The sequence below is a fragment of the Perca fluviatilis genome, chromosome 20 (genome assembly GCF_010015445.1).
Source record: "Perca fluviatilis chromosome 20, GENO_Pfluv_1.0, whole genome shotgun sequence".
NCBI lineage: Eukaryota > Metazoa > Chordata > Actinopteri > Perciformes > Percidae > Perca > Perca fluviatilis.
In genome coordinates, this window is record NC_053131.1 from 15403854 (window position 1) to 15429794 (window position 25941).

General features: G+C 43.4%; 1 protein-coding gene across 4 annotated transcripts in view; it reads left to right on the forward strand.

Moving 5' to 3' along the window:
• fermt2 (fermitin family member 2) overlaps positions 1–25941 on the forward strand; it is a 42782-nt gene that overhangs the window by 10379 nt on the left and 6462 nt on the right. For 2 of the 4 annotated variants that reach the window (XM_039786741.1, XM_039786742.1), the window contains exons 3-13: positions 6939–7172; positions 12616–12744; positions 15718–15750; positions 17432–17657; positions 17825–17927; positions 18158–18265; positions 21246–21380; positions 21987–22036; positions 22631–22755; positions 22879–22985; positions 23074–23292. In XM_039786741.1, coding sequence (XP_039642675.1) covers positions 6939–7172; positions 12616–12744; positions 15718–15750; positions 17432–17657; positions 17825–17927; positions 18158–18265; positions 21246–21380; positions 21987–22036; positions 22631–22755; positions 22879–22985; positions 23074–23292 — 1469 coding nt within the window. The remainder of the gene's footprint in view (positions 1–6938; positions 7173–12615; positions 12745–15717; positions 15751–17431; positions 17658–17824; positions 17928–18157; positions 18266–21245; positions 21381–21986; positions 22037–22630; positions 22756–22878; positions 22986–23073; positions 23293–25941) is intronic. The other 2 variants (XM_039786743.1, XM_039786744.1) reach the window with 1 other exon arrangement.

Consider the following 25941-nt stretch of genomic DNA (forward strand, 5'->3'; position numbering starts at 1 on the left):
TATACTTGGTGTGTGTGCGTCGAGCCGGTGTGTGTGGGGAGTGACAGAGTGAGGGAGAAGTGAGAGAGTGACGGCGATTGGCTTCGGAGCGAGTACCGACTCTAGAGTCCTGGTGAGCGAAACCAAGTGTCTCCCCTGTGCTTTCTGACCAAGGTGGGAAATCTTTAGCAGGAAAAGTTAACTCTCTCCTTGATTTCACGTTGTTTATGGAGGAGAACCAAAATGAGTCGGGGGTTAAATGCAGCGCTGCCCAGCCACGACCGAGAGGTGCACGTCAGGCACGTTAGCCGCAGAGGGGTCTGCGGGGGTACGCCGACGATTCGACGCAGAAGCATAAAACGGCCTTGAGTGTTGCCAGCGTTTGTCAGGGCTTATCCTGAAACATAGCCCTAGCTCATTCTGGAGTCTTTAGGCTATAGCATGTTTTGGATTTTGTATTTGTGTGTGTGTGTGGGGGCAGTAGTGGCAGTACAACACTTTCAAATCAATATCTGCCACAATGTCCCCTGACTCCTTTTTAGGCCAGCCGTGACCTTAAAGGATCTCGATGAACCTTTTTATTTTTTTTATTTTTCTGCAGCCTAAAATGCTTTCATGGCAGCACTAAGTGTCCCTTTGTCTCAATGCTTTGTCAGGTAAAGTTTGACAGCTTAAAAGGGTTGAAGCATGTTTTGCATATTTAATGCCTGTGATAAATGACCTGTTTGACTATTGGCAGCAAGCTGTTGTATAATAACGGACTGAAATGAGCTCAGCCAACCTCGTTCAACTCAGGTTGTCAATGGAAAGCACTTGAGTTTTAATGGTATTGGTTAGTGAATGCTAGAGGGACACAGCTGGAATAGATCAAAATATTAGTCAATGACTTCTCCTTGACGGGTGTCAAGAGTCAAGAAAATGAGATGTTGCCAGTAATTACGCAGACCGGATAGAACCGATGACTTCTGGATTTAGTTATGTTGATCATTCGTCACAAGTCCAGAAACAAGTTTGTCTGCTCACCTGCTGCCACTTCTGTCTCTGACGTACAGTGATATCTTCCTCTGTAATCCTGTGTGATTCTATCTCATGCCTGCCATACAGATTTTGTCATCACCTGTCTCTATCAAACTTGTTGTTGTCTGACTAAGCAAGCGAGTGCCTGAAGGCCAATATCCAGTCAATCTAATTTAGGGACAGTGCAGAACATTTGCTTCCTGTATCTTAGCTTGTCAATACAGATCTTCACCCTGCCTCAGACGTGGAATATATTTAGAAAGAGAAGGGTTTTCATGTTTTAGAGGAGTATGTGTGCGTGTGTGCGTGCGTGTGTGCGTGCGAGAGAGAATAAGATTGACAAACCTGCAGCTCTGTGTCTTTGTTGTGTATGAAAACAAGTTGTCGTCTCGCACCATTGCCCCCACGGCGTCAGCCAGGAGTCACCAAGGAAACGGCATGACCAGCCTCACCCTGCTGTAATGTTTTAATCAGCTGATGGCTGAAAAGGACAAAGCCTGTCACTGCGTGGCCATGGTTATCACTGATGGCTAACAGCTTGGCACTGACAGCTTATGAAAAACATTTTCAGGCAAACCGTGCAAACACAGTGGAAAAAGTGCTAACCTGTACGCATGTCCACTCTTAAATCACCGCCATCAGTGATGCTAGAGATGAGCCTGGATTTTGCTTTAGGCGTCAGCTGACTGTCACTGCTATGCTGGTTGAAGACAAATAAAGAGTAACTATGAGTCATTGAGTGCACATGCAACAACAAGGATTTATTGTTTTTTCTAGCCCAAAAGCCCAGTGTCAAATCCCAACGATGATGAAATGTTTTTTTCGCATTCAGCACTACTGTATAGTCCTGGTATCCATCGGACGGGGGAAGGATCGGGATATGGGTCCCATCCAGTGCGCCGTACACTTGTGGCACAAATGTGCGTAGTGGAGTTGCGGTGCGCTATAGCCTGTGCCTCAACCACGTCGGGTGTATTGACAAATTGGTTCAACAGCTTGGATTGTATGGCCCTGCACACCGCAGATACACAGCGGTGAACGGTTGTCTCGCTGACACCAAATGTCTCTGCCACAACCCTGTATTCTGCACCGGTGGCCAACTTGTACAATGCTCCCTCGCTCCATTTAGCCAAAGAACTTGAACTTTGAACTCTGATTTAGCGAGCCGGTTTGCAATCTACAACCATGCTTAACGTCAACTTGTGACGAAACTACGCTTTGCGTTGTCTAGTTTATTCACTCTAAACCAGTTGATGGAAACGCTTCTAATTCGCATTTTCTTTCCTTTTTCTTTTTTGCGACATTTTAAAAGTTCGCTTAAAATTCGCTTGACAAGTAGCTGGAACCATGACTAGTTTCAATTTCAATTTTATTTGTAAGGGACAGTGTGCAATTTAAACAGAAATGTAATCATTTAATGCATTACACCAGAGTTAGCCTTAGGCTAATTTGCATCTGTAGTCCCACAGAAAGTGTGTATTGTACTTAATTCTGCTTAACCATCTCTATACAGAACTGCCAAAATCACAACGTATGATGTTGTTTAGCAACAGAGGGAAACATGTCAACTGGCAAAATAACATTTAAAGTAGTAATGCAGAAATAGATTTTGAATGTTCACAAAACCAAAAACCTGTAATGCATTCAGCTAAAGGTGTCTTCAGCTACTGAATCTGTGTGTGTGCGCAAAGTGTGTTGGGAACAATTGGATGCATACAATACAATTGGAGATGCATGGAAAATTTAATTTTGACTTTCCTCTTCCTCGTGCTTGCTTGCTCTGTCTCATGTTATTGTGTCCCTACTTAGAGCTCCTCCCTTCTCCTCATCCTCCTCATCTCTCCTTTTCATGCCCTATCTTGTGTTCCTTCATTCTCATCCTCTCCTCTATCGCGGCCCCTCCCCCTCACAGTCAGACAGGCCTCCATAAACATAGCTGCCTCCTAATGTAAACACATATACTCTGGCTAGGAAGAGAATGATGGAAAGGGCAAAGAGAAGTGATGAGGAGGAAAGGGAAGGAGAGACAATTCAGTTTCCTCTATTATTTCAATTAAAGTAAATTTTTGCCTCCTATCATGCAATACTTAAAGTACAATTTCAGTGTGTGATCTTTGCGTTTTGTTTAATTGCTTCCTAAAATATTCAGTCATCTCTTTTTAAGGCAGTATTTCTCGCTGTGGTTAGGTATCTGGTGCACAAAGCAGAGGAAGCGGTCTTGTTCGAGAGCTGCAGTGGTGATGGTGTTGAATGAAAAGAACTCTGTTTGACAGATTTTTATGGATTAATTTAGCTTGTTAAAGCGCACACATGAGCAAACACACAGAGCTAATGTAGTTAATGGATGGATAAGAACACCCTGCCTTCCACAAATCCCCAAACCATCGCACACATACAATCTCTGTATCATCTTTCACATCCTGCAGAGGTCATAAAACATGGTTTTCCCATTCTGTTTCCCCTCCCCTTGTCTTCCAAGCCTTCTTTGTGCTCTCACACACGCACATACGCACACACACATACACATGCACACACATATATCACTCTACTGAGGGGCTGTGGGTCCACATTTAATGCACCCAATTACTTAGGCCCCCGCTCCTCTGGCTGCGGCATTACGTCAGGCTTTGGCAGGCTGTATTTTTAGCTTGGAGATGCCATTGGCCCTCCCTCCCTCTCTGTGGATTGAGTTACCACCTTGTTGCTGAAAGAACCCAATGGACGCCTGTGTGAGCCGCACTCGTCCAATCCCAACACATCGAACCATTGCGTAATGACACAAGCAAGCAGAAGGAAAGGCTATGTCCATTATGGTTTTGGCGGTGGGCGGGGACAAGGAAACAGTGGAGCGGGGACCATTGAGAGCATGTTGAGGCTAACTGGGACCAGCCAAGATGCATTCATGCCTTGCCACAGACTTGGTGGCCGTGCATGCTGAGTATGAGGATGTTTCTATAGAACCTGGTCTGTGGTGGAGACCTGAGTGCCAAGTGTTAATGCTAGCTGTTTTGCATTGCTCCCAGACACCAGAAATTGCAAGGTTGTAAGAGGAAAAACTGTGAGCAGAGTTATGAAAATACATTCTGGTCTATTTTAAATTGTTCCTCTCTTTACTCCCTCTCATTATTCCAGCCTTTAATAGCTGCAGTGCACTTAAGGGTGCAGTTTTTCTGATGGTAGCAATGAAGTTGCGTTCGCACAGCTGAGGCATCAGAATGGAGCGATGACAGCTAGACCCCCATGCTGCTAGACTCTAGAGTAACTCACACAGGGTCTCTGAAAGAAAGGTTGGAATGTTTTCTCTCAAGTACCAAGTGTTGTTTATCCCCACAGTAAACAGTATACAACCTAACAGCTTGACAAACAACTTCTCCCGAAATCAATTCACACAGTCCTGGGCCTTCACAATGACCTCTGCATTGAGATGCTTGTGGTCACTCTTCTTCTAAAACTTCCCTCCCATTCTCAATCACCAGTGTAATCTTTTCCTCATTCCAGTTTGCTTTACTCACATCACAGCAGTCTTGTTTGCTGGTTCTAAGCAGCCAATCTCACCCGCTAATCCCATTCATTCACTTGCTAGACGGGATCAGCAGCAGAGTGTCAACAAAGCATAAGGATGCCCCTATGTAAAGGGAAGGTCAGGGAAAACAATAGCACATGGGAACAGACAGAGAGCCACTCGAAGATTTCAGTTACCATGGCACAAAGCGGTTTGACAGATGGAGGAGGGCAACGTTCAAGATCGTTCTCCCATCTTTAAACAGTGTTACCATATTCCTTTCAGAATGTTTAGAAGCAATGTGCATCAGCCAGTGTTGGATTATAACTGCTGTCGCCTTGTATCAGAAAGTAATTGTAGTCCATTAGCTGTGTCGTTCCTCATGTAATACATAGATGTAACGTGTTGATGCCACGTTTAGATAATGGGCAGCCAGCTTTGAATACAAAGTAGATGTGTTTCTTAGAGGTTCTTGCCTGTTTTTTAACCACAGGAATGTTCAGCATTAATTCACACTAAATAGGCCTACAGGGAATTGTGGACTTGAAGCATGGATATTTTTGCTTAATTCTTTATTCACACATCAGTAAGACACGGTTCAAACAATGAATCGATTAATCTGTTAGACGATCAAATGATAATCCTGTAATCATTTTAAGTCATTTAGCAAGGAACAATGCCACAACATTAGCTGGTTTAAGCCTCTTAAAATTGAGGATGTGCTGCTGTTTTTTCTTTATCTGTAATTGTAAATTGAATATTTTCAGGTTTTGTATTGTTGATCAGATTGAATAAGTAATTTAAGAACATTATGTAAATTCTCTAAACTAAAGGTGTGTATTTCACTATTTTCTCTATTTCTATGTTTTAATTATAAATGATTAATTGATAAATCATCAGTTGCAGCCCTACAGTAAAACACTAAGGTAGTTGATATAATAAATTGAAGCCTTATTAAGAGAAATTACGGTAAAGTTCTCACTTAAGAGTTGGCACATGTAAACGAAATCTTGCCTAAACCCATATAGTGCCTAGCCTAATATTATAAGATGCTAATAATGACAGTATGTTTATACAGTATGTATACTATTCTTGTCATCTCGCTGACATTTATTTTTATTTTTTTAGCTTTTTGGAATATTTATGATGCTGCTTTTAGATGACTCACTTTTATTCTAAATACATACCTAGGTATATAAGTATAAGTATATGCCTTTAAACCCTCTTGCTGACGCAGCAGTATAGAAGTTGAAACCGTCCGGATCGACCGCTTTGATTAAAGGATGACTGAGCAAACCGACCTCTGTGTCTGGACACAGTGACTCTGAGAGGAGAGAGAGTCCCAGAGTGAGATAGAGGATAGGCTGGAGAAGCGATGAATGGGTATGTGGGTGGAGGAAATGAGACACCGCTTAGGGAAGTGCCTTACTGGACTAATGCCGAAGTAATGACATCACTTCTCAGGGGGGAAGAGTATAATAGGCTAAAAACTAAAGGTGGATTCACTCCATCTCAACTATCATAGACTGCAAAGGCCTTTACACTTGAACATAAAGTAACATATGACCAGTATGGGTTTTCATAATCAGTCAGATGGATATTTTTAGCACTCCTTAAAAAGTAAAAATAAGCAAGTCTTTGAGCTAGTTAGCCTGCTATTCATTTTGACCTGATTAACATACTTAGCTATTGTGTGACTGTATCTCATTAAAGCGATACAGAGATATGAAACTAATGCTCTTCAAACTCTCTGAGCGTGTGAGATGCTGTCTTTTCCACTTTAACCTTCACTTTGAAGTGATTGGCAGCTCAAACACCACTTTAGCCCATCACAAGGCTGCTCGTATAGAAACCAGAGCAAGATGATCTGCAGAAAAAAAAAATTTTATTAGCCAGAAACAGCTTTTTTGAGTTCTCTTAAATCCCTGCGGTTTTCACCATCCCCTTGAAGTCAGACACACACCATGAGACCACAGGTCGCTCCCCATTGTTTCTGAGCCCCTGCGGAGCAAAAGCCTGGGAGCTATGTGAGTTTTGGGTGGCTTGGGTCTGCTATAGAGGGATCACAGTGTGACTTTTCAACAAAGAGGGAGGTATGAACCTGATATCTCCACAGCGTCACACAAACAGCCACGTCTTTCACACACTCAGTCATCTCATTCTTCCCACTTTGACGCCCTCATGCTAACCTTTTCTGTTGTCCCCACCCCGATCACCAGCCCTTCACCCCAAATGTGACCCTCTGCCTTGGTGGTACATATTTGCTGAGTCAGTACAGTGCGATGGTTACACACTGAGCGCTGTAGTTACACTTTCCATTTGCTTACAGTATTTTACCTTGCTGTCAATAGATATAAAATAGCTTTTGCTGCGTTCTCTTTTGCACCTTTGCAGTCCTGTCTAAAACTGATCAACTCTTCTCTGTTCTTTGCCTCCGTAGATGTGAAGAAGGACTGGTCCGACCATGCTTTGTGGTGGGAGAAGAAGAAAACCTGGCTGTTGAAAACCCACTGGACGTTGGACAAGTACGGCATCCAAGCTGACGCCAGGCTGCTTTTCACGCCGCAGCACAAGCTGCTGCGCCTCCAGCTGCCCAACATGAAGCACATGAAGGTCAAGGTCAACTTCTCGGACCGCGTTTTCAAGGCTGTGTCCGACATCTGCAAAACCTTCAGTAAGTGGAAAGACTGACTCATTTACAGGACAGCAGGCAGAGCAGCGTCCATAACTTGAGTCGAGATGTGGAAAACAGTCATGAAGCAAACGTGAGATGAGGTGTGACCGATTGGCAAGGAGTTATGGGAATGAGTGGAGAATAGTGGTCAAGTCCACTTGGACCTATTGAAGGTGCCCAAAAACATCTCCCTGTAAGACTATTTTTGGAAAGGTTCTGGAAATGTTCTACATCAAACCTAACTAATCATGCTCTTCCTCTCGCTTTGTTTTTAATCCCTGGCAATGTGGTTGTGTTTATTAAACACACTCTAAGCTCTGCATGCTGGAGTCACGTCTCCTGACTGGCAGTCCACTGTTCGCTCTGCAGTGCTGTCATTGGAACCTGGGCTCCATCCGTCTCACAATAATGCTTAGTAAACAGAGATTATCAATCGTCCCAGGCTTACAACACAGGCACACACCAGAGTACATATTCACGTATGTGTAAATATCTCGTACTCTTGCTCACGGTCTTGCTTACCATCTCTCCTACTAATCTCATGTCCAAATTTAACTGTCCCCCATGGTGTAAGTGGTACCCAAGACACACACACACACACACACACACACACACACACACACACACACACACACATAACATACCTATCACATCTCCATTTCACTCCAATACATGCTTCCATTAACAGACAGAACCATGTCCATTCCATTATCATGTTTCCATTGCCTTCAGATTGAAAAATGGAAGCTTTTTATTTTTTCAGAAGGCTACGAGGTCAGAAGATGCCGTTCTTTTGAAATGAAAAGAACAAATAGCCCATTTTATTTAGTGTAAATACACAAAGAGGCTGTTTTTGAAAGCAGAGGCAGAGAGACGGGGGGGAGAAACGGGCCGGTAGCCTTTCAGGCCTAGTTAGGAATGTGTCTGCTACTTCTGTAATAAATCTATTTCAGCTTCATAGAATTCAGGACAAATTGCTTTTGGCTGACATGGGACGTGCCAGAATGTCACAAGATGTTGTACGGTGGCTGTAAAGGGCCACGGTGTGTAACTTAACTTCTACTGCTGTATTTGTTAACGCTGTGCATCATTGCTTGCAAAAAGCAGAACTCATGCTAACAGGCAGTTGGAAAGTTCTGAACTGTAACTGTGGGTGTGACAGCTGACTTAGCTGACTTACAGCTGGTCCGGCCTGGAACCATTTCATTATTTGTTATCTGGGCAACTTTTGAGTTTTACAATTTCCTGTGTGTATTTTCTGCTGACTCCCTGTGAGCTGCACAGCATAGAGAATCAGATGGGACAGGAAGAGACGTGGCCTGTCCAACTAGCCTTCGCTCCAGATAGCCGAAAGGGAGCGACAGAGATACTGGAAGATAGAAAGTCGGTGGAGATTGTTTTCTTTTCAGTGATGTGCAACTCATCTTTGGCCCCAGTTCCTTTTTCCCATACTAATTTATTTGGATTTTTTTGTTTTTGTTGCTGTGGCATGTCTGGTCAGATGGTCACACAGAAGCTATTTCCTGTTCCAAAAAGTATAATTCTTGAACTATACAGTGTAATGAAAAAAAAAACTATCAAGTGAGTGGGGATAGAAACCAAATACTACACAGGTGGACTGAAGTCAGAACTTGTTTTACCTTTCTATTTTGTCTGCTATTCAGTCTCTTTAGCACAACTCAGACAGTGAACGTCCCATACAGTGGAAAAGCATAGAAAATCACCATAACATTCCAAGTTAAAAGTAAAAAAACCAATTATCACCGCTGCACTTCTCCTATGTCCATGGCAGCTGTGTCCTGACAGAGACACAGTCCATCTGGGCTGGCTGGGAACCGAGAGGACTCAGCAAAAGGCTGATGTACTGATATACATGAAAATCACTCAATTTCACTCCTGTTTTGACCTCTGATTACATTTGGCAGCTCTTACATCCTGTGCTGTAGTGCTTACTTGAGAGTGAAGCAAAAAACATTAGGGATTTTCCACTTTTAGTTGCAAGACAACATTTTTGAACTCTGTTAACAATTCTGAAAATTTTTCTTTTTTTTTAAGTCTTAGAATGTCTCAGCTAGGGTTTATGTTATGTTGTAGTGCCAGCTGAAACTGTGTAGAAATAATAATATGATGAATGAATGGCACTGAACTAGCTTTAACCAGTGAAGAGTCAGACATGTGCTTGTCCCGTCTAGACAACCTGGACTCACTTCCAACACATTAAACACACTCATACACCTCCTCCCTCTGACAGGATTCTGTTTTACTCTTCCTGCAAGGCAGCACACAAAATGTACTCTTCACAACTGACTAAGACATGAACGTGGGACAAAAATGAGGCTGCTTCTCTCAGCAAACCACCACTTCAGGGTAACAAGATTCAGGCTGCTCCACTTAAGCGCTGTGTTTTTTTTAGTAAGCACTCCTTTGCTACCACGTGTGGGAAAACCAAGACACAATGGCGTTCTCTGGAATATGCAAGGGGCAGCAGCAATGCTGTAAAAGTCTGTATTTGTCAGCACTGAATTGTTACTGTGAGTCAAAAAAAATGACTAGAGATTTGGATGACCAGCCAGGAAAGCAATGAGACGCTGTATGTCAATATCACGGGACATAAAGAACACAGGAGGATGAGTTTGAAGAAGGAGGTTGACAGTTGAGAAGGCATGTTGCAGTGAAGTGTTTGTTCTTTGTCCTCCAGAGAGCTTTTTAAAATTAGGCCCAACTGTTGCTTCATCATTAAGGTCCAGCATATTTATGGCATGTCAACCTGTGGTCTGCTTGACTGGCCTGAGTGAGCTGGCCACTGTTGTCATAACAGAGGAGGAGTGCGGTTTGGCCTCAGCTCCAAACCCTAAATTAAAGTGCATTATTATGCTTTTTGAGGGGCCTTTTAGCACCTTTTGAGCCTGTCTGTCTGATTAGCTAACTTAAAATATAAAATATGCACACCATGTACACGCCTATTATCAGTTTACCTGTTTAGACTGTATGCGAGTTAACTTTACGCCTCGTTTTATTTAGTCTTCCATGGAACAAACACTTGATTTATTGCTCTTGAGTATTGATCGGTCATCCTTGCAGCCCAATGAGTACCTCTTCATAACATTAAAAACTATGCAGGGGGAAAACAGAAGGGGAAATCACTCCTCCCTAATTTATTTTGTCCATGTAGGGTCTCAAACTGTTTGTATGGTAAACTGCTGTAAAATTAGACTGTGACGGTGTTTGTGATTCTTCTGCGGCTGGCCTTACTCACTGCAGTGAATCATGTGTTCCAAGGAGTAGATCTTGCAAGTCCAGCTGGCTCTCAGTCAACCCCTCTGGCTCCAGTCCTGGTTACTGTCACATGTCTGCAGGATAGAAGATTGGGGTCTTATTGTCTAAGGTGTCATTTCTGCTAATGGAAATCAACTAAGCTTTTGTAAGCACGCTAACCGTCACTCACCCTTCCTCCTACATATGCGGTGAGTGTAAGAGCAGTCTTTCCCACCAGACTATGATTCTTAAATTATCACTATAAACATACGATTCAACACTCAACTGAGTATGTCAGCAGAAATTGACTGTAATGCTTGCCTGTCTGAAAAATACTAGTGGAGCGTTTTTTGTTGTTGTATTCCAACCCCCGGCTTGATTTGTTCATCTTTATCTCTATACTTCTGATGGTTTTCATACTTTAGCTGACATGAATCCCCATCATATTGACTACACCTCTACTCCCTTCATGGGAATGATGAAAAAACACATTTCATTAAAAATCTTTTACCCCCCACCAGTTCCCACACACACACTTTTCCAGGCAATTCAGTAGAGACACCTAAAATATTACTTTTACAGGAACGTTTTTCTCCTCCTGATAATGGATCCTAAACCTGTCACAGAAAATAGATTTTTACCACATTGGTTTGATGAAGATGTTAAGACCAAAATCTCTGCTTTTGAACCACACTTTGATCTATACAGGGTTATAGGAAGCAACAGTTCCATGGCAATAACGAATGTTAGTTATATCAGTCATTTTATTGTGTATCACATTGGTGTTGCTTCGTAGATATTTGTCTTATAGATGAAGTCATAAAAATGAATACTAAAAGTGACATTGTAGTAAAATACCACATGCCCCTGCATTGCCTCACCAAGAGACACAATCCTACCCACATACACACTTACACACTTCACTGTGTGTGTTGGCCTACTCACACAGCTCAGTGGGGCTCAAGCTCGGCAGCACGCCTGCAACTCACATGGCTGTATAAGGGCACAGGGACTGCGCTTCCCCGCTGCAGCAGAGCGAGAACGAAGGAGGAGGGAGGCAGAGAGAGAGGGTGAGCTCCCATCTGGTAGTTCTTAAAACTCCTGGAATGCTTTTGCTTTAGTTACACAAACCAAACAAGCTTTCTCCCCAAGCCAAGACGTTCTCTCTCTCTCCCCTCCTGCTCGTGCTTTCCTCAACACCCTCGGCAACCTCTTCAATCAGTCTGCAACACCTTTCCAAAGCTTCATCTTTTAAAAAAAAAAAAAATGTAGAGAGATTTATTTAAGTGGATGTGAGAAAATGAACTTTTTTTCAACAGTTCTGCAAAAAACAAAGTGAAAATAATAAAATTAGGCTCTCAAATATCTCGTTTAATTTATTTATATGGAATCTTGGGAAAACCATATCCAGCTGATGATCCAGATGTGCTTGCTTCCAAACTAGCACCATCTATTCTAGTCCTGACACATTCTGGCTGTCTCACTACTACTTTAGGACCATCCCAAGCCCATCTTAAAACATCATTGCTGCTGCTGAATGATGGTTCCCTGGCCTCCAAGCCTGGGGGAGGGAGGGAGGGAGGGAGGGAGAGAGGGGAAAGACAGCAGAGAAGCTGGGGAGAGAGAATGTTCTGTTTCAGTCATTATATTCAGTATGGTGTCTTACTGTCTGATTGGGATCCTGCATACAGCTGACACATTGTTAGAAAGTGGTTGTTTATTTTTCATATTTCATTTATGGTTTCTCAGTATCTTCAAGGATACATTTTTGGTGTTTTTGTGAAAGCTATTCTGTCCTTTTTTCCCAACAGCAGCAACTGAGGAGTGTGAGGCAGGAGGGTAAGCAGGAGATAGAGGTTGTATCTGCCCTGCCTCAGTTGGGGATTACAGTTGAGGCAAGATTTGTTGGGGCCCTGAGAAAAGGGATTTGCAATTTTCCACCACTCGTGTGCACAGCTGCCTCCACATCTCCCCAGTCGTCATAATGTCACTGTATTCACCTACATTAAAGGTTCTACATAATGTCTGTACGAGAAGTCATGTGGTTTATTTGAAGTCTGTAGCTGGAACAAGACGACTTGCTGTATGTTCTTAGTGACCTATCGGTGTCCTGGTTTGCTTGGCTTTGTTGTGAGGCAAGGTTGTTTATGTGACATCAAATGAACTTTACTGCTCACTCTCCCTCCAGATATCCGCCACCCAGAGGAGCTGTCTCTACTGCGTAAGCCCCGTGATCCCAAGAAGAAGAAGAAAAAGTTGGAGGAGGCAGAGGAGGACGATCTGGAGCTGGAGGGTCCGCTGTTAACCCCTGGATCAGGTGAGCCAATGGATAGTAGCGCCTACTGTACGTGGAGATGAAGCACTTATGGCTCCAAAGCACTTGTTACAGTGTTTGCTCCAAAAGTATTTCAGCTGTCAAAGGGTTAGTAGGAAGGAATATTTCTTGAAAAAAAGTTTCAAGTGTAAGTTTTTGCACGTCATGTGTTTAACCGATGAGTCTGTGTATTCAGTTTTTTAGGTTCAGGGTCTACTTTGAAGTAATTATGTGTATTTCATTGTGAAAAGTAATCTTGTTTCCCTCAAGCAGCAGGTTGAATAACAGGTTACGCGGGCTGCTATGGAGCGTCCATTCTTTTTTTGAGTCTGTATCGCACTTGTGGTTCGAAAACCACTAAGATAACTCCAGATTGCTGCACCCTGCTTCTAGTGACCAAATATGAATGTGTGAGTTTGAGGCCTGCATGGGATCCACAGCCTTGGCAGGGAGGATGAAGAATGGTTAAGATTCCACACATAGCTGGTCACGCTGCCATTTTAAACCCAAACCAGGCTGAACGACTGCAGTCATACTGGCCGATGGGAGAGTTACAACCATGTGAGCAGGGAGGAGCAGAACAAAACCGGCTGTGCTGCTGTCACAGAGTTAGCCAAAACTGCTAACACTATTAGACAGGGTGAATGGGACTCTTTGTGTGGTTTGAGTCTCCTCTGCCCGGCCTCTGGTCTGTCCGCTGGCTTCAACATGCATATATACACACTCATGTGAGTGGAAAGAAGGCTAATAATCACTGTGAACTTGGTGGACCATCACAATTTTCAGTCAAGAAAAACTACTTCTCCTGACATGCTGATTTGCTTCACTGTGAAGCTAGCAGCAGATTATCCATCTCTTTAGCCCATATATCGAAATAAAAAGAGTGAGAGAAAACCTTCCATTTTTATGAACAGCACATGTTAATTACACCCAAAGTTGCATCATTACATTTCATGGGTGTGCTACGGTGACTGCGTTCATGAGGTGGTGCAGAGAAACAGAGTTTCAACAGTAATGTGCAGAATCTGTTTACAGTCACCACTCTCTTGCGTGTGAGCGCGCACACACACACATCCTGCGTCCTCCCTATCAGATCACATGCTACAGTCAGTGAATATATTTAATGGCCAAGTTGTAAGACGTTATTCCGTCCCTTGAGGGGCTGGCCTCTTACAATAGGTCAGGTCTCCTGATAGGAATCACAAGCTCTTGCAGCGAGGCAGCAATGCAATCAGACCCACAGCCTTCTCCTGTGCAGCCAACTGCTTCTGCACACCACTGTGGAAAAGAAGAGATGGGAGGCTCACTGCAGCTCACCATGGTCTAACTTTACTGAGTATAGAAAATTATTTCAGAATTGCTCTAATCTTATTTAGAGCAGCAGCGATTAGTCGTTTATTTTGATGTTTTTCTCACATTGTATAAACTACTTGATTCATTGAGAAAATAATTGGTAGATTAATCGATTTATGAAAATAATTGTTAGTTGCAGGACTGAACCGCAGTTTCTCCAGTTTACCTTCGCTTTAAAGGGCCTTTTGCCTTTGCCTCACCGTCTTTTGTATCACCTGTCTGTAATTGACAATGCTGGTAAGACACATTGATAATGGGAAAATAGATTCCTCATATAGTAACTCAGACACAGGCGAAACAGAGTACGTATACTGTACAGGTCCATACTGACCTCAAAAGCAAATTACGTGATGGTGAACACTAACCCCCAATTTCCACCGGCTGCGTAACGGCTGCGGATCCGCTTCGGAACGGCGGCGGAGTCATTAAGTTTCCATTAAAGTCAATGTGTGTATTTCCACTGGCTGCAGAACGGCTGCGTTCCGACTCCAGCACAGCTCCGGCAGTCCGCAGCCCTCCGGAGGAGATACACAGAGCTTCTATTTTTGCCGGACGCCGGAGAGCTCCGCAGCAATTCAGCACACGGTAGATAGTGCAGGACAGGAAGTCGAGCACAGAAACAAAATAAACCTCCAGTTAATTTTCAAAATAAAATACACTGTGCTCACGGCGGATCATATTTCCCTGCACTACACCTTGAAAACACAGAACAGAGTTGTTTCCCCTCTACTCCTCTGGATGGAAACAAACTGTTTTTGGTTTTGTGGTTCTATTCTATGTGAATTTGCGAGATCTCGTGGGTCCTCGTGACTACAGCTGTCAGTCATGGCGGCAACAAATCCGGACCTAGTGGGTATTGACGGACGGCGGAGCACGGAGCCGACACGCAGCGGAGCCGGTCCGCAGATGTTCTGCATTCAGTGGAAATCCGGAGTAAGGTTTTAAGGAGTACATGACCAGTTATTTCTACTTAAAGACTGGTGATACTTTCCAAAACCCCTATCCTTAAATGCACATTTAGGAAACTCCATGTCTCCTGTTTGTCTGCTCACACATGTCGAGTGCCCCGCAGAATTGGTCATTTTGGTAGAAAAAACATGACTCCGACTATGAGCCATGATGTTGTGCCCATGGTGCCAGTCCATGGCGTCCCCTCTGGGCCCGCCACATCTTTACGTGCCTGGTGTATCTAATTATGTTTCCTGTCAGCGTGGATGACATGCCTCAGACAGCCAGTACTTTTAGTGTATATTTATGCTGCAGTTTATACATGCATGGCTGGGTCACGTTGACCAACGCCTTGACTGGGTTTTCAATCAGTCATGCTGTGTTGATGGCTATAAATGGGTTGATGGAAATGACAGAACCTCACTAGTCATTCCAGGGTGATCGCCCTCTGCAAAGAGGGTAAACTGAGTCATTCACTCTGAGGCTAACAGTTGGCAGTGCCCATGGAAATGCCACGGATCTCCCTGTTCTTGTATTTCTCTACTTTTGTCTGTTGTTTCCTCTTGTCCTAGTTTTTTATTATCTTAAATCTGTCCACTTGATGTTATTTGTTCCCATTCCACTTCTTCCCTCCCCTCTTTCCTGTCTTTCCTTCTCTTACTCTTTTCATCCTAGCCTCTGAGGTAATATACATCGGACCTGTCAAAGGTAAGCTTTCCTCTTCCTCTGTCCTTTACTCTTCAGCACTGCTTCCTCACCCTTGCCTTCCCCTTCCTCCCTAGCCTCCACCCCCCACAGCTGGAGTGTTGAGGTCACCTGACTGCTCCTCCAGAGAAAGTCAGCTGATTTGGGTGGTCACATGATAAAGGCTTTGCCTCTTATTAGAAATTAGCTCAATGCTCACCTTTTCTTACAGCTACTCCAGGCCTGCTCACTGTGTCCGCTGACTCTTATCACTTTTTAGCCCTTGAACGGTTTATTACTGATTACTGAGGTGGTCATAAGTAAATTATTAGTAGATGTTTTTGCTTTGTTTTTAAAGAAGTTCCGAAATCAGAACAGTGATAATGCTTATTGGTCCATAATCCTACATACACGCCACAACCAACAGCCCACACAGAAGCTTTGTGTAAAAGTCAAATCCACTTGAGACACTTTCATTTATTGACAGCCCTCTCATGGTTTACTTCTAGTCTTAACAGCCCATGGTGGTCCAGCGCCATCCATCTAAGCCCTCTATGAATCCCCAGTGTGGGACCATTAGGGAGTCAAGTCATGTTAACATTCTTTGGGCCTTTTCGCCTGCATTGGTGAATCAGTAAACAGGATGGAGGAGGCCTAGTTGTGTTTTTAATAGGCTGTCAGCTTTCACCTTATACATGGTCTCTCTGGATATTTGGGATTCCTCAAGAGACCCTTTGGGAGATGGAAGTACTCTCCCTGACCTGATGCACTCAGCATTAGGGAAAAACCTTGACATAACCACTGAATAACACCCTCCCCCACAAGGGATGTGTGGCCATAGCCTGCACCCTGTTCTCATGACCTCAGCTCGCAAACACAAACGTACACATGCACAATCACAAACACAAACCAAGCCCACTTCCTGATTTCAGAAGGGATCTGGTGGTTTAGCCAGTGTTGCTTCTTGACCTTGGCCCCACAGAGGGAAGAGGGAATGTGGGGTATGGGGCCAAAAATACTACCACAAGGCCAGCAAACAGGAAATGCAAACCGCTTCACTTAGGTGGCTTGCTTATTTTTTCAGTCAAAATTTTAGAATAATTTCAGAACTAATGGAAAAACTAAAGCAACATTTAGAGCCCTTATTCTTTTAAGAATTAGATCAAAAATTATGTGGCAGATTCTTTTCAATCTTACATGTTTTTGTTATATTCCATTCATCATCCCATATCTTTGTGCTCCCCCCCCTCTCTCCTCTCTGTGGCAAGTTTTGCAGTAGTTTGCTGTGTGCAGTGCATTCCTGCAGGTTTTTTGACTGTGAGTAAGTGGGTGACCCTGATCATGTTCTGCGTCATCTGCATGCTGAGCCACATCAATCCCACCATCAGCAGGAGGACATAGTTGAAGCCACTCATCTGCAAAGTGTGGGCTGGTAGTCACATGGTGTTGTTGACCGCTAGCTGGCCTGGCTAGGCTGCAAGTGTGTGCGCTTTTGGAAAGGTGTTCACCCCTTTTTCCCCTAATGCTGTTTTGTTGATGTACTTAGTATTTGGGAATGTGCACTTATTTGCTTTGAAATGGGCGTATTTATTAGTGTCTGTGTGAGACAACAATTATATAGAGAATGGTATATTGTTAATGAGATCATTTTCTTTTTGGACCTCATTGCACTATAAGGGACTAACTGATGACTGTGTGATTTCAGGGAGCATCTACTCCAGTCCAGGCTTGTACAGTAAGACTATGACCCCCACCTATGACTCCAGAGATGGCAGCCCGCTGTCGCCCACCACTGCCTGGTTTGGGGACAGCCCCCTCTCTGAGGGCAACCCCAGCATCCTCGCTGTCAGCCAGCCAATCTCCTCACCAGACATCCTGGTCAAACTCTACAAGCCCCAGTCTCTGCTGGACAAAGCCAAAATCAACCAGGGGTGAGATGACTTTGCTTAGTGGTTAGGTGGTTTGGTTAAACAGCTTATAGTCAGACATGCTTTGATGGGTTTGCAATATATTTAGGACTGTGCTTCTGATCAAAATAGTTGCAAGAGGCTGCAGGGAGTTTGCTTGATTCAGAATACATTATTCACTGTCTGTACAGGTGGTTGGACTCATCCAGGTCTTTGATGGAGCAGGATGTAAAGGAGAATGAGGTGCTGCTGCTGAGGTTTAAATACCACAGTTTCTTTGACCTCAACCCAAAGGTGCGTTCCATAGACAATGCAGGACAATTTCTCGAATGGTTAGTGTCACAGTAATCGAAAGTCATTGGACAAAAGTCGTGATGCCATTTACCACGTACAACTTCTAACTAGTGCTTCCAACTAGTCTAGTTGTGTCCTGTGTGTATCGGAGTGTGAGAGAGCGTGAGAATCTGTGTTCACTCACTGTTTGTTTGTATGCATGTTAACCTCTGCGACAAACCTCTCCACAGTATGATGCCATCCGAGTGAACCAACTCTATGAACAGTCCAAGTGGGCCATCCTGCTGGAGGAAATTGAGTGCACGGAGGAGGAAATGATGATGTTTGCTGCCCTGCAGGTAGAGTGTGTGTGTGTGTGTGTGTGTGTGTGTGTGTGTGTGTGTGTGTGTGTGTGTGTGTGTGTGTGTGTGTGTGTGTGTGTGTGTGTGTGTGTGTGTGTGTGTGTGTGTGTGTGTGTGTGTGTGTGTGTGTGTGTGTGTGTGTGTGTGTGTGTCCTCTTTTCATTGGCCGATGGGCACATTGCCTTCTCATCTGCAAGCTAATGAATTGAATGGGCTTCCAGCTTCATATTCATTTATATATATATAGTTTAATAGAAAAAAAGGAGTAAATAGCCTTTTAAACAAGAAAATCTCTTATGAATAATTAATTGTGATTAACTTGAAAGACATTAATGCATTTACCTCAATTAGGTTTTGTAAATGTTCTTGTACAATAACATGTAGGAATTTCCATTATTATATTTTTCCAACATTAAATTCTCTCACTAATAGTAAGGGATTTCAAGCATGTTTATATAATGGGCCAAGGCTATTAGCTTTATGTGACAGAGTAATTTCTGCAAACCTCGAGGCAACTTGCTGCAGCCACTCATACAGAGCTGATCTGACCTGGACTTTGGAGCCACTGGCACTATCAGACACACTCATTTCTCTTTTGAGAAAAGTTAAATGGAAGATCAAGAGGAGGAGAAATGGGGATCATTGGAAGTGATATACAGATGTGAGGCCCTTTAGCCCCCTCAGGTAGCCCCCTGTAATCTGGGGGTGGTGCCCCTGCTATTTCTGACCCTCATAAACTGTGGGTGCCAAAACCTGAAGACGCCACCCTGTCCTCACCCCCAGGGTAATTATAGAGCATCTTGGGCCACAGGACCCAGTGCCTCCAGCCTAGCCCACCCACCCATCCCCAGCAAGGCACTGTCTCATAGTCCTGCTTACATTCCTCTAGAAGCCCTCTTACACTCTGAGGTGTTAGGTGTGTTTCATCAGATCGGTTATAGTTACACTTAACTGGTTTCTTGTTACTCTTCCTGAGAGAGATGCTAATCAGAGTTGGGTGTTTAGACTGGCTGCTACTCTGTCGCTACCTGTCTGTTAGCACTTTGGTAGCTACTACTATGTTTCAGCTGGGTAGGATGAGCTCAGGGCTTTTGGCTAAAGTTTCACTGGTGAGAGTGGATACACAGGGTCTAAATAAAGACCAATGATTGTCCACGTCCAGTATGTCGCTGGCTTGTGTTAGCATGCTATCACCTGGACCTTTTACATTGGCAGTACATAGAAATGAGGTAATCAGGAGTCTGTCCCCTCAGAGAAAGGACTGAAATCTATTAAATCCAAAACATTCCGCTTTCTTATTGGCACCTACTGTAGAACCATTCAGCTACTCAACGGATCCTCAACACTACAACAGCACCTCACAGATACAATGCACTGACCCTTTATAACTCTTGACTGCACTGACTTGTAGGGTGCCCTTCAGCACTGGCACTTTACTTTTTTAACACATTTATCTATTTTATTATGGGATAAATGGTATGCATTTGTGATGGGAGGAAGGGTGGTGGGGGTTGTGTCTATGTGTGTCTACATGTGTTTTTAACAGGTATGGACTGTCCTGCTGTGAATGCTTTGCTTTTTTTGTGTAATGAGCACACTGCACCAAATTCCTAGCAACTAAGTTGCATGGCAATAAAATTTTTGAAACTTGAATCTTGAAGAACAGGAACCGACCTCAGAGTCACCGACTTGGGGCACAGGTTGTACTTTGAACCTCAGCAGATAAACACGTACACTCCGCCAAACCATTCACACAGACAGGAAACCAGCCCCCCAGTGTTGCGGTTTTAAAGGACTGTCAGAGTGGAAGAGGCGGAGGAATGGAGTGTCATGGCGAGCCCTTTGTCCCACATTCTGTAACCTTAGCTGCGCTAAAGCCTCACATATCCCTCTCAAAGTCTGCCTCTGTATCTCTCACTCTCTCGACAGCTGTTCATTCATATATTGGTGGGGGGTTGGTGATGGGTTGACATTATAAATACCATTTGTCAACAAGTTGTATTTAGTGTCTGTGACTCAAACAAAGGGGTAAACACTGTTGGGTTTTCAGTAATACCCCCATCCTGGTGAATTGGTGATTTCAGTTTTATTTTTCCCTTATTGGCCTGGTCTCACATGTGTTCCCAGTACAATCAATTATATAGCCTGTTTGAGTTCAAAGACGTGCCAAAAACACATTGTTCAAACGTACCTCTTATTTCTCTCAGTGAATCATCATCACCGACCACTTCATCTTTTCCTCCTCCTGAAACTAGTCTCCTCATCTTCATCTCCTTCAAAGATAAAAGTCATTGTTTCATCTCCGGTAAACTCAATGGTGCATACTGGCAGCACTTGCCAACATAAATGCCAACACATCTTAAAGTATTTATGTGGCTGTTATCACAGACCAATTCACTTTTATAAGACAAAGTTGGAGGTTTGTGCACCGGTAGCAAACATAGCAGGAAACTTTATATATCAGCAAAACTGTTGCCAAGGGTGTTGGAGTTGCACAAGCAATTATTAGCTGTTCCCTTTTCCATCACTTTTTTAAGTCAATATCTGGGACTCAGACTTCAGTGAATCTGCTGGGTAGAAACATTCTGTAACTGTAAGATTGTAGGTCTTAACATTGTTGAGTTGTTACTTTGAAACCTTGTCCACAGCACCACAGATCTCTCTCTCTCTCTCTCTCTCTCTCTCTCTCTCTCTCTCTCTCTCTCAATTTTTCAATTTCATGTTGCTTTATTGGCATGACAAAAAAAAACATCTGTGTTGCCAAAGCATAAGAACAAACATACATCTAAAATGACAAGGAGTAAATACATCTGGTGTATTATTATACATCTTTTCTTTCTCTCTCTCTCTCTCTCTCTCTCTCTCTCTCTCTCTCTCTCTCTCTCAGAGAGAGACCCCTGGTTTAACACAGCAAGTTAAGTGCTCAAAAGGTATTTAAAATGGGCCTAACTTGGGTTATCTTTTTTCCCCCCCTCAGTACCACATCAACAAGCTGTCAATCATGTCTTCAGACAATCACCTGAATAACAGTGAGAAGGAGGTGGATGAGGTGGATGCAGCCCTGTCTGACCTGGAAATTACCTTGGAGGGAGGGAAGACGTCCAACTCACTGGTATGACAACACTGCGACATCTTCACATTCACTACAGAAAATAGCTTTTGGTTGTGGATTACGTGTACTGGGCTCCAAACTCATTATGTGTTTATTTATTGTCCCAATTGCAGCAGCTTGGCAGTGTTTGGTCCTTTTTGTTTCTTTACTGTTTTGTGATGAAGTGTACTTTCATCAGCTGTAATAAACGGGAGCGGAGACGTACATAGACACTGTACACTGACCCAGGGGAGGGGAAATCACAATGAATTATTTCACTGGGAGTGCTACATTTCACACAGTTATTTATGAGGGCTGCATCTGAGAAAAGACCGGGGGTGTGAGATATTTGACACTTAAACAAACCTAACAAAGGCTGCATGTTACATGGGTACGTTGAAAATATATGCATCTATTATAACCGCAGCCCCGCCTCAAGAACTTAAGTCTATACAGCTTATCAGAAGAAACTGAGCTTTGAGATATTACATAAGAAGGAAGTGCTGTATTTCGCATACTCTACTGAGCAATGACATTGAAACTGTTGAAAGTTAAGCCATGTTCTCATTGTTTTGTATTCACATCTTCCAGGTTTATACTAACCATGGGTTTTTTACTTCCTCCTAGGGTGACATCACATCTATTCCTGAGCTAGCGGACTATGTCAAAGTCTTCAAGTAAGATCCCACAAGACCACATGCACCTTCACCGTTATCAAAAAAACAACAACTGAAGGAGTGCATGCAAAGATTTAATTTGTCCGAAAGATGTTGAGTCTCTCGGAAAACCAGGAAATAACATTTTCAGGCGAAATGAGAGAGCTGTTGCCTGGTTTGCATCAGGCTGCATTGTTTGCCAAAGGACATTTACAGGCTGAGCTTTCAGTTTAGCTTTTCAAAGTGATTACAGTTGGACCAAGCATATTTTTAACCATATTCATTTTTGGCTTTACGCCTTTGCTGACAGGAAGGTGGCCCCTGGGGTGGTTGTCTCATAAAATGTATAAACCATTGGGGGGGGGGGGGTATGATATCAAGAGGCATTTCCACTTTAATGGTTTTCCATTAATGTTCACGTCCAATGCTGGCTGTTTTCCTATTCACCTTGCTGACTTTGCACTTAAGAAGCTCTCCCTCTCTTTCCCCTCTCTCCTTTGTACGTGCTTATAATCTCCCCTCCCCCACTCTTCCTCTTGTCCACTAATAAAGAAAATGGGTGTTTTTCCATCTGAAGTCTGACATGTCTCCCTCTGTCTGTTCTATATTTCCCAGACCCAAGAAACTGACACTGAAGGGCTATAAGCAGTACTGGTGCACATTCAAGGATATCACAATTTCCTGTTACAAGAGTAAAGAGGAGGCACATGGGACACCTGCTCTCCAAATGAATCTTAGAGGTGCAAATGCACAAAATGTCATTTCATGCCCATGCAAGAATGCATTGCTTATTTTCTCTGTCTAAAGAATGGGTGTGAACTTTGACCTCTTCTTCCGCTCTGCATTTTGGCTTCCATGTGTAGGCTGTGAGGTGACACCAGATGTTAACATCTCGGGTCAGAAATTCAACATCAAGTTGCTAATCCCTGTGGCTGATGGCATGAATGAGATCTGGCTTCGTTGTGACATGGTAAGACTGAATAAAGTTCACCATTTCTGATCATTTCTTGTCCTTTTTAATAGGTTTATAATAACCAGCGTTTGACTTTCTTCTCCAGGAGAAACAGTACGCCCACTGGATGGCTGCATGTCGCTTGGCCTCCAAAGGAAAGACCATGGCCGACAGCTCTTACAACCTGGAGGTCCAGAACATTCTGTCCTTCCTCAAGATGCAACACATGAACCCTGACCCTCAGTTCATTGAGCCAATCACCACCGATATCAACCCAGAATGCCTAGTGTCCCCGCGCTATCTGAAGAAGTACAAGAACAAGCAGGTAAGCCATGCAATTGGAGCTTAACCATGCAACCTCTGAATGCACTGTAGGGTGTACACGTGGAAGGTAAAGCGTGTAGTTACAAAGATACAGACATACGGACGGTAGCTATCTGCTCTACTGTGTGTTTTGTGTGAGGTTGTTTATTTTTTGATCAGTCGGTTGTGGAGTTAGATGGAGCAGCGTCTGATGCTTCCCAGATGGGCGCCTCCTGGCATCAGGCTTGTCTTGCATTGGAATGTAGCCTGGCTCTACCCCCTCCCCCCTCCCCCCTCCCCCCCTTTACTCTCCTCCTCCAGGACAGCAGACGTCCAAACCACTCAACATCCTCACAGTAGAGCTGCTCATGTCGGACTGTAATGGATACTTTGTTCACTCTCGGCCTTTGTGCTTGTAGACAAAAGTGTAGAAATGTTCGTTGACTTGTAGGTGCTCAGTTCATCTGGCAACATTGACGAAAAATCTGAATATATTGTCTAGGGGTGGGGGGGGAAATCGATACAGCATAGTATCACGATATTTTTTGTGGCAATACTGTATCGATACACAGACACCGAGTATCAAACTATAATTATATATGTCTTGGTCAGTTTGTCTGCTTGACAATCTCATTTTGTAGCAATAAAATTGAAGTGAGATGAACCAACAGAGAAATGTGTCTTTTTAGATTAAACAGATGTTGACAAAGTTGCCTTTTGGGAACATAATTTGAAATTGGGAAAAATTTGAAGTTGGAAAAAAGGTAATACATCGCGATGTATCGCAGGATATTGCAATATGTTTAAAATCGCAATAATATTGTATCGTGACATAAGTATTGTGATGATATCGTATCGTGAGGCCTCTGGGGATTCCCACCCCTAATATTGTCTATGTCTAAACATATTATGGAATAGTCACCCACAAACATCATAACCAGTTGTAGAATTTTAAGCACTAATAATGAATTAACTTCTAAGCCTTAGGAAAATTCTACAATGTGCCCAGCAGATTTGCATGTAAGCAACAGGCTGGTGTGTGTACATAGGAACAGCTGAGTACACTGCTGCCATAGCTATGTAAGTTGGGGATGGGTGAGGAAGGGGGCAGGGTTGCCTCCTCATAGCTTTCTCACTCAGTCTGGTTTTGTTTAAATTTTTTTAAAAGAATTTTGCTAGGCAGTTCGAGGGATGTTGGGAGGTTGTTTGTACCGTAAGTGATGACTCAGAAATGGTCTGGGCCTGAAATGGATGTCTAGAGACCGAGGTAGACAGAAAGATAGATTCAGGTCCTGTAAATGGGTGTCAGCATGGCTGGTATGCTGCAGGCACTTCTAGTTGGCCACAACACAAACCAGACTTCTTCGTTTCTTTGATACTCCTGTAACATAGGAAACATGAGTATCACATGGTTCTACTGAGCTCATGCTTGATACATTCACATGGGACTGCTGTCGCAGGTTAATCTCTGAACGTCACTGTTCTACAACGCAAGTTCCACATACAGCCCTGCTAAAAAAAAAAAAAAAAAAAAAATGACTCAACAATTACAGAAGTACCAAATAAAGTTTCAGTTCTCTCTTTCTCTTTTTGTCCCCTTTCTCCCTTTTTCCGTTGTTTAGGAAATACCCTTAAATATCGTTAGGGTCAATAACTTTTTTATGATTTTATAATTCATATCACCATCTCTAATAATAAAGGCGGTTTGCCAAAACCGAGGAGTGACTGACCGATCCATGTTTAAATCAAGAAAGGATCACGAAGCCAGGTCGCTTGATGCACATTGACCCATTCAGACCAGCCAACCTGTGGGTTTAACCCATGGCATGGTGTCAGTACTGAATGTTGGTCTGAAAGAGAGAAAAGTCCTGGGATGGTTATCGTCTATTGCACTAGTGTTTGGTTCCCTATGTATTGCACTTTCCCAAAGAAGGTTTCTTGGATTAGTTTTTCTGGAAAGCTGAAACATGATACTTAACATATTCTACATAACTAAAAGACTGTGCTGGACAGTGATATTTTAACAGCTCATCATTTTAATCAAGATTAAACAATAATAATTTTGCTAGCATTGAGGAGCTACAGCTCCCATGAGCCATATGCTATCAGACCTCATGGGAACTGCAGTTAACATAGTAATTGTTTTATCTTTATCATGAGATGCTCAAATGTCACTGTCCACTGACCCATTTTGGACAGACAGACCGTTTCTGCTTTTAATAATATGGACAGAAAACTTCAGTGTCAGTGTTTTTTTTGTTTTTTTTTTAGAAAGACAAATGGAAAATACATCTGTGGCATAATACGTTGCATGGAATAGAGGCTAGCTTGAACAGGGGGCAGGACTTTTTTAGTGGTATTAGTCCAGCAGGGTGTGTGTCTTTCTGGTCCGGCTCCAGTCTCACTCATAATCCCAGTCTGATAGGGGGTATCCCCAGGCACACAACATGAAAGAGTAGCGGCATATGTACAGTATGTGCCCGTGCACTCACACACATGTGCACTCATGTAGTGGGCGTGGGGCATCAGGAAATGAGCCGTGCCTGGGAATGCTGCGCGGGAAAACTGTCTGGGGGGAAAAAGCCCATTCGCTCTCAGTCAGATGCAACCCCTCCCCATCTCCCTTAAACTGGACTTCCTGTTGCAAAACTGGTCTGAGGAGACTTCCGTG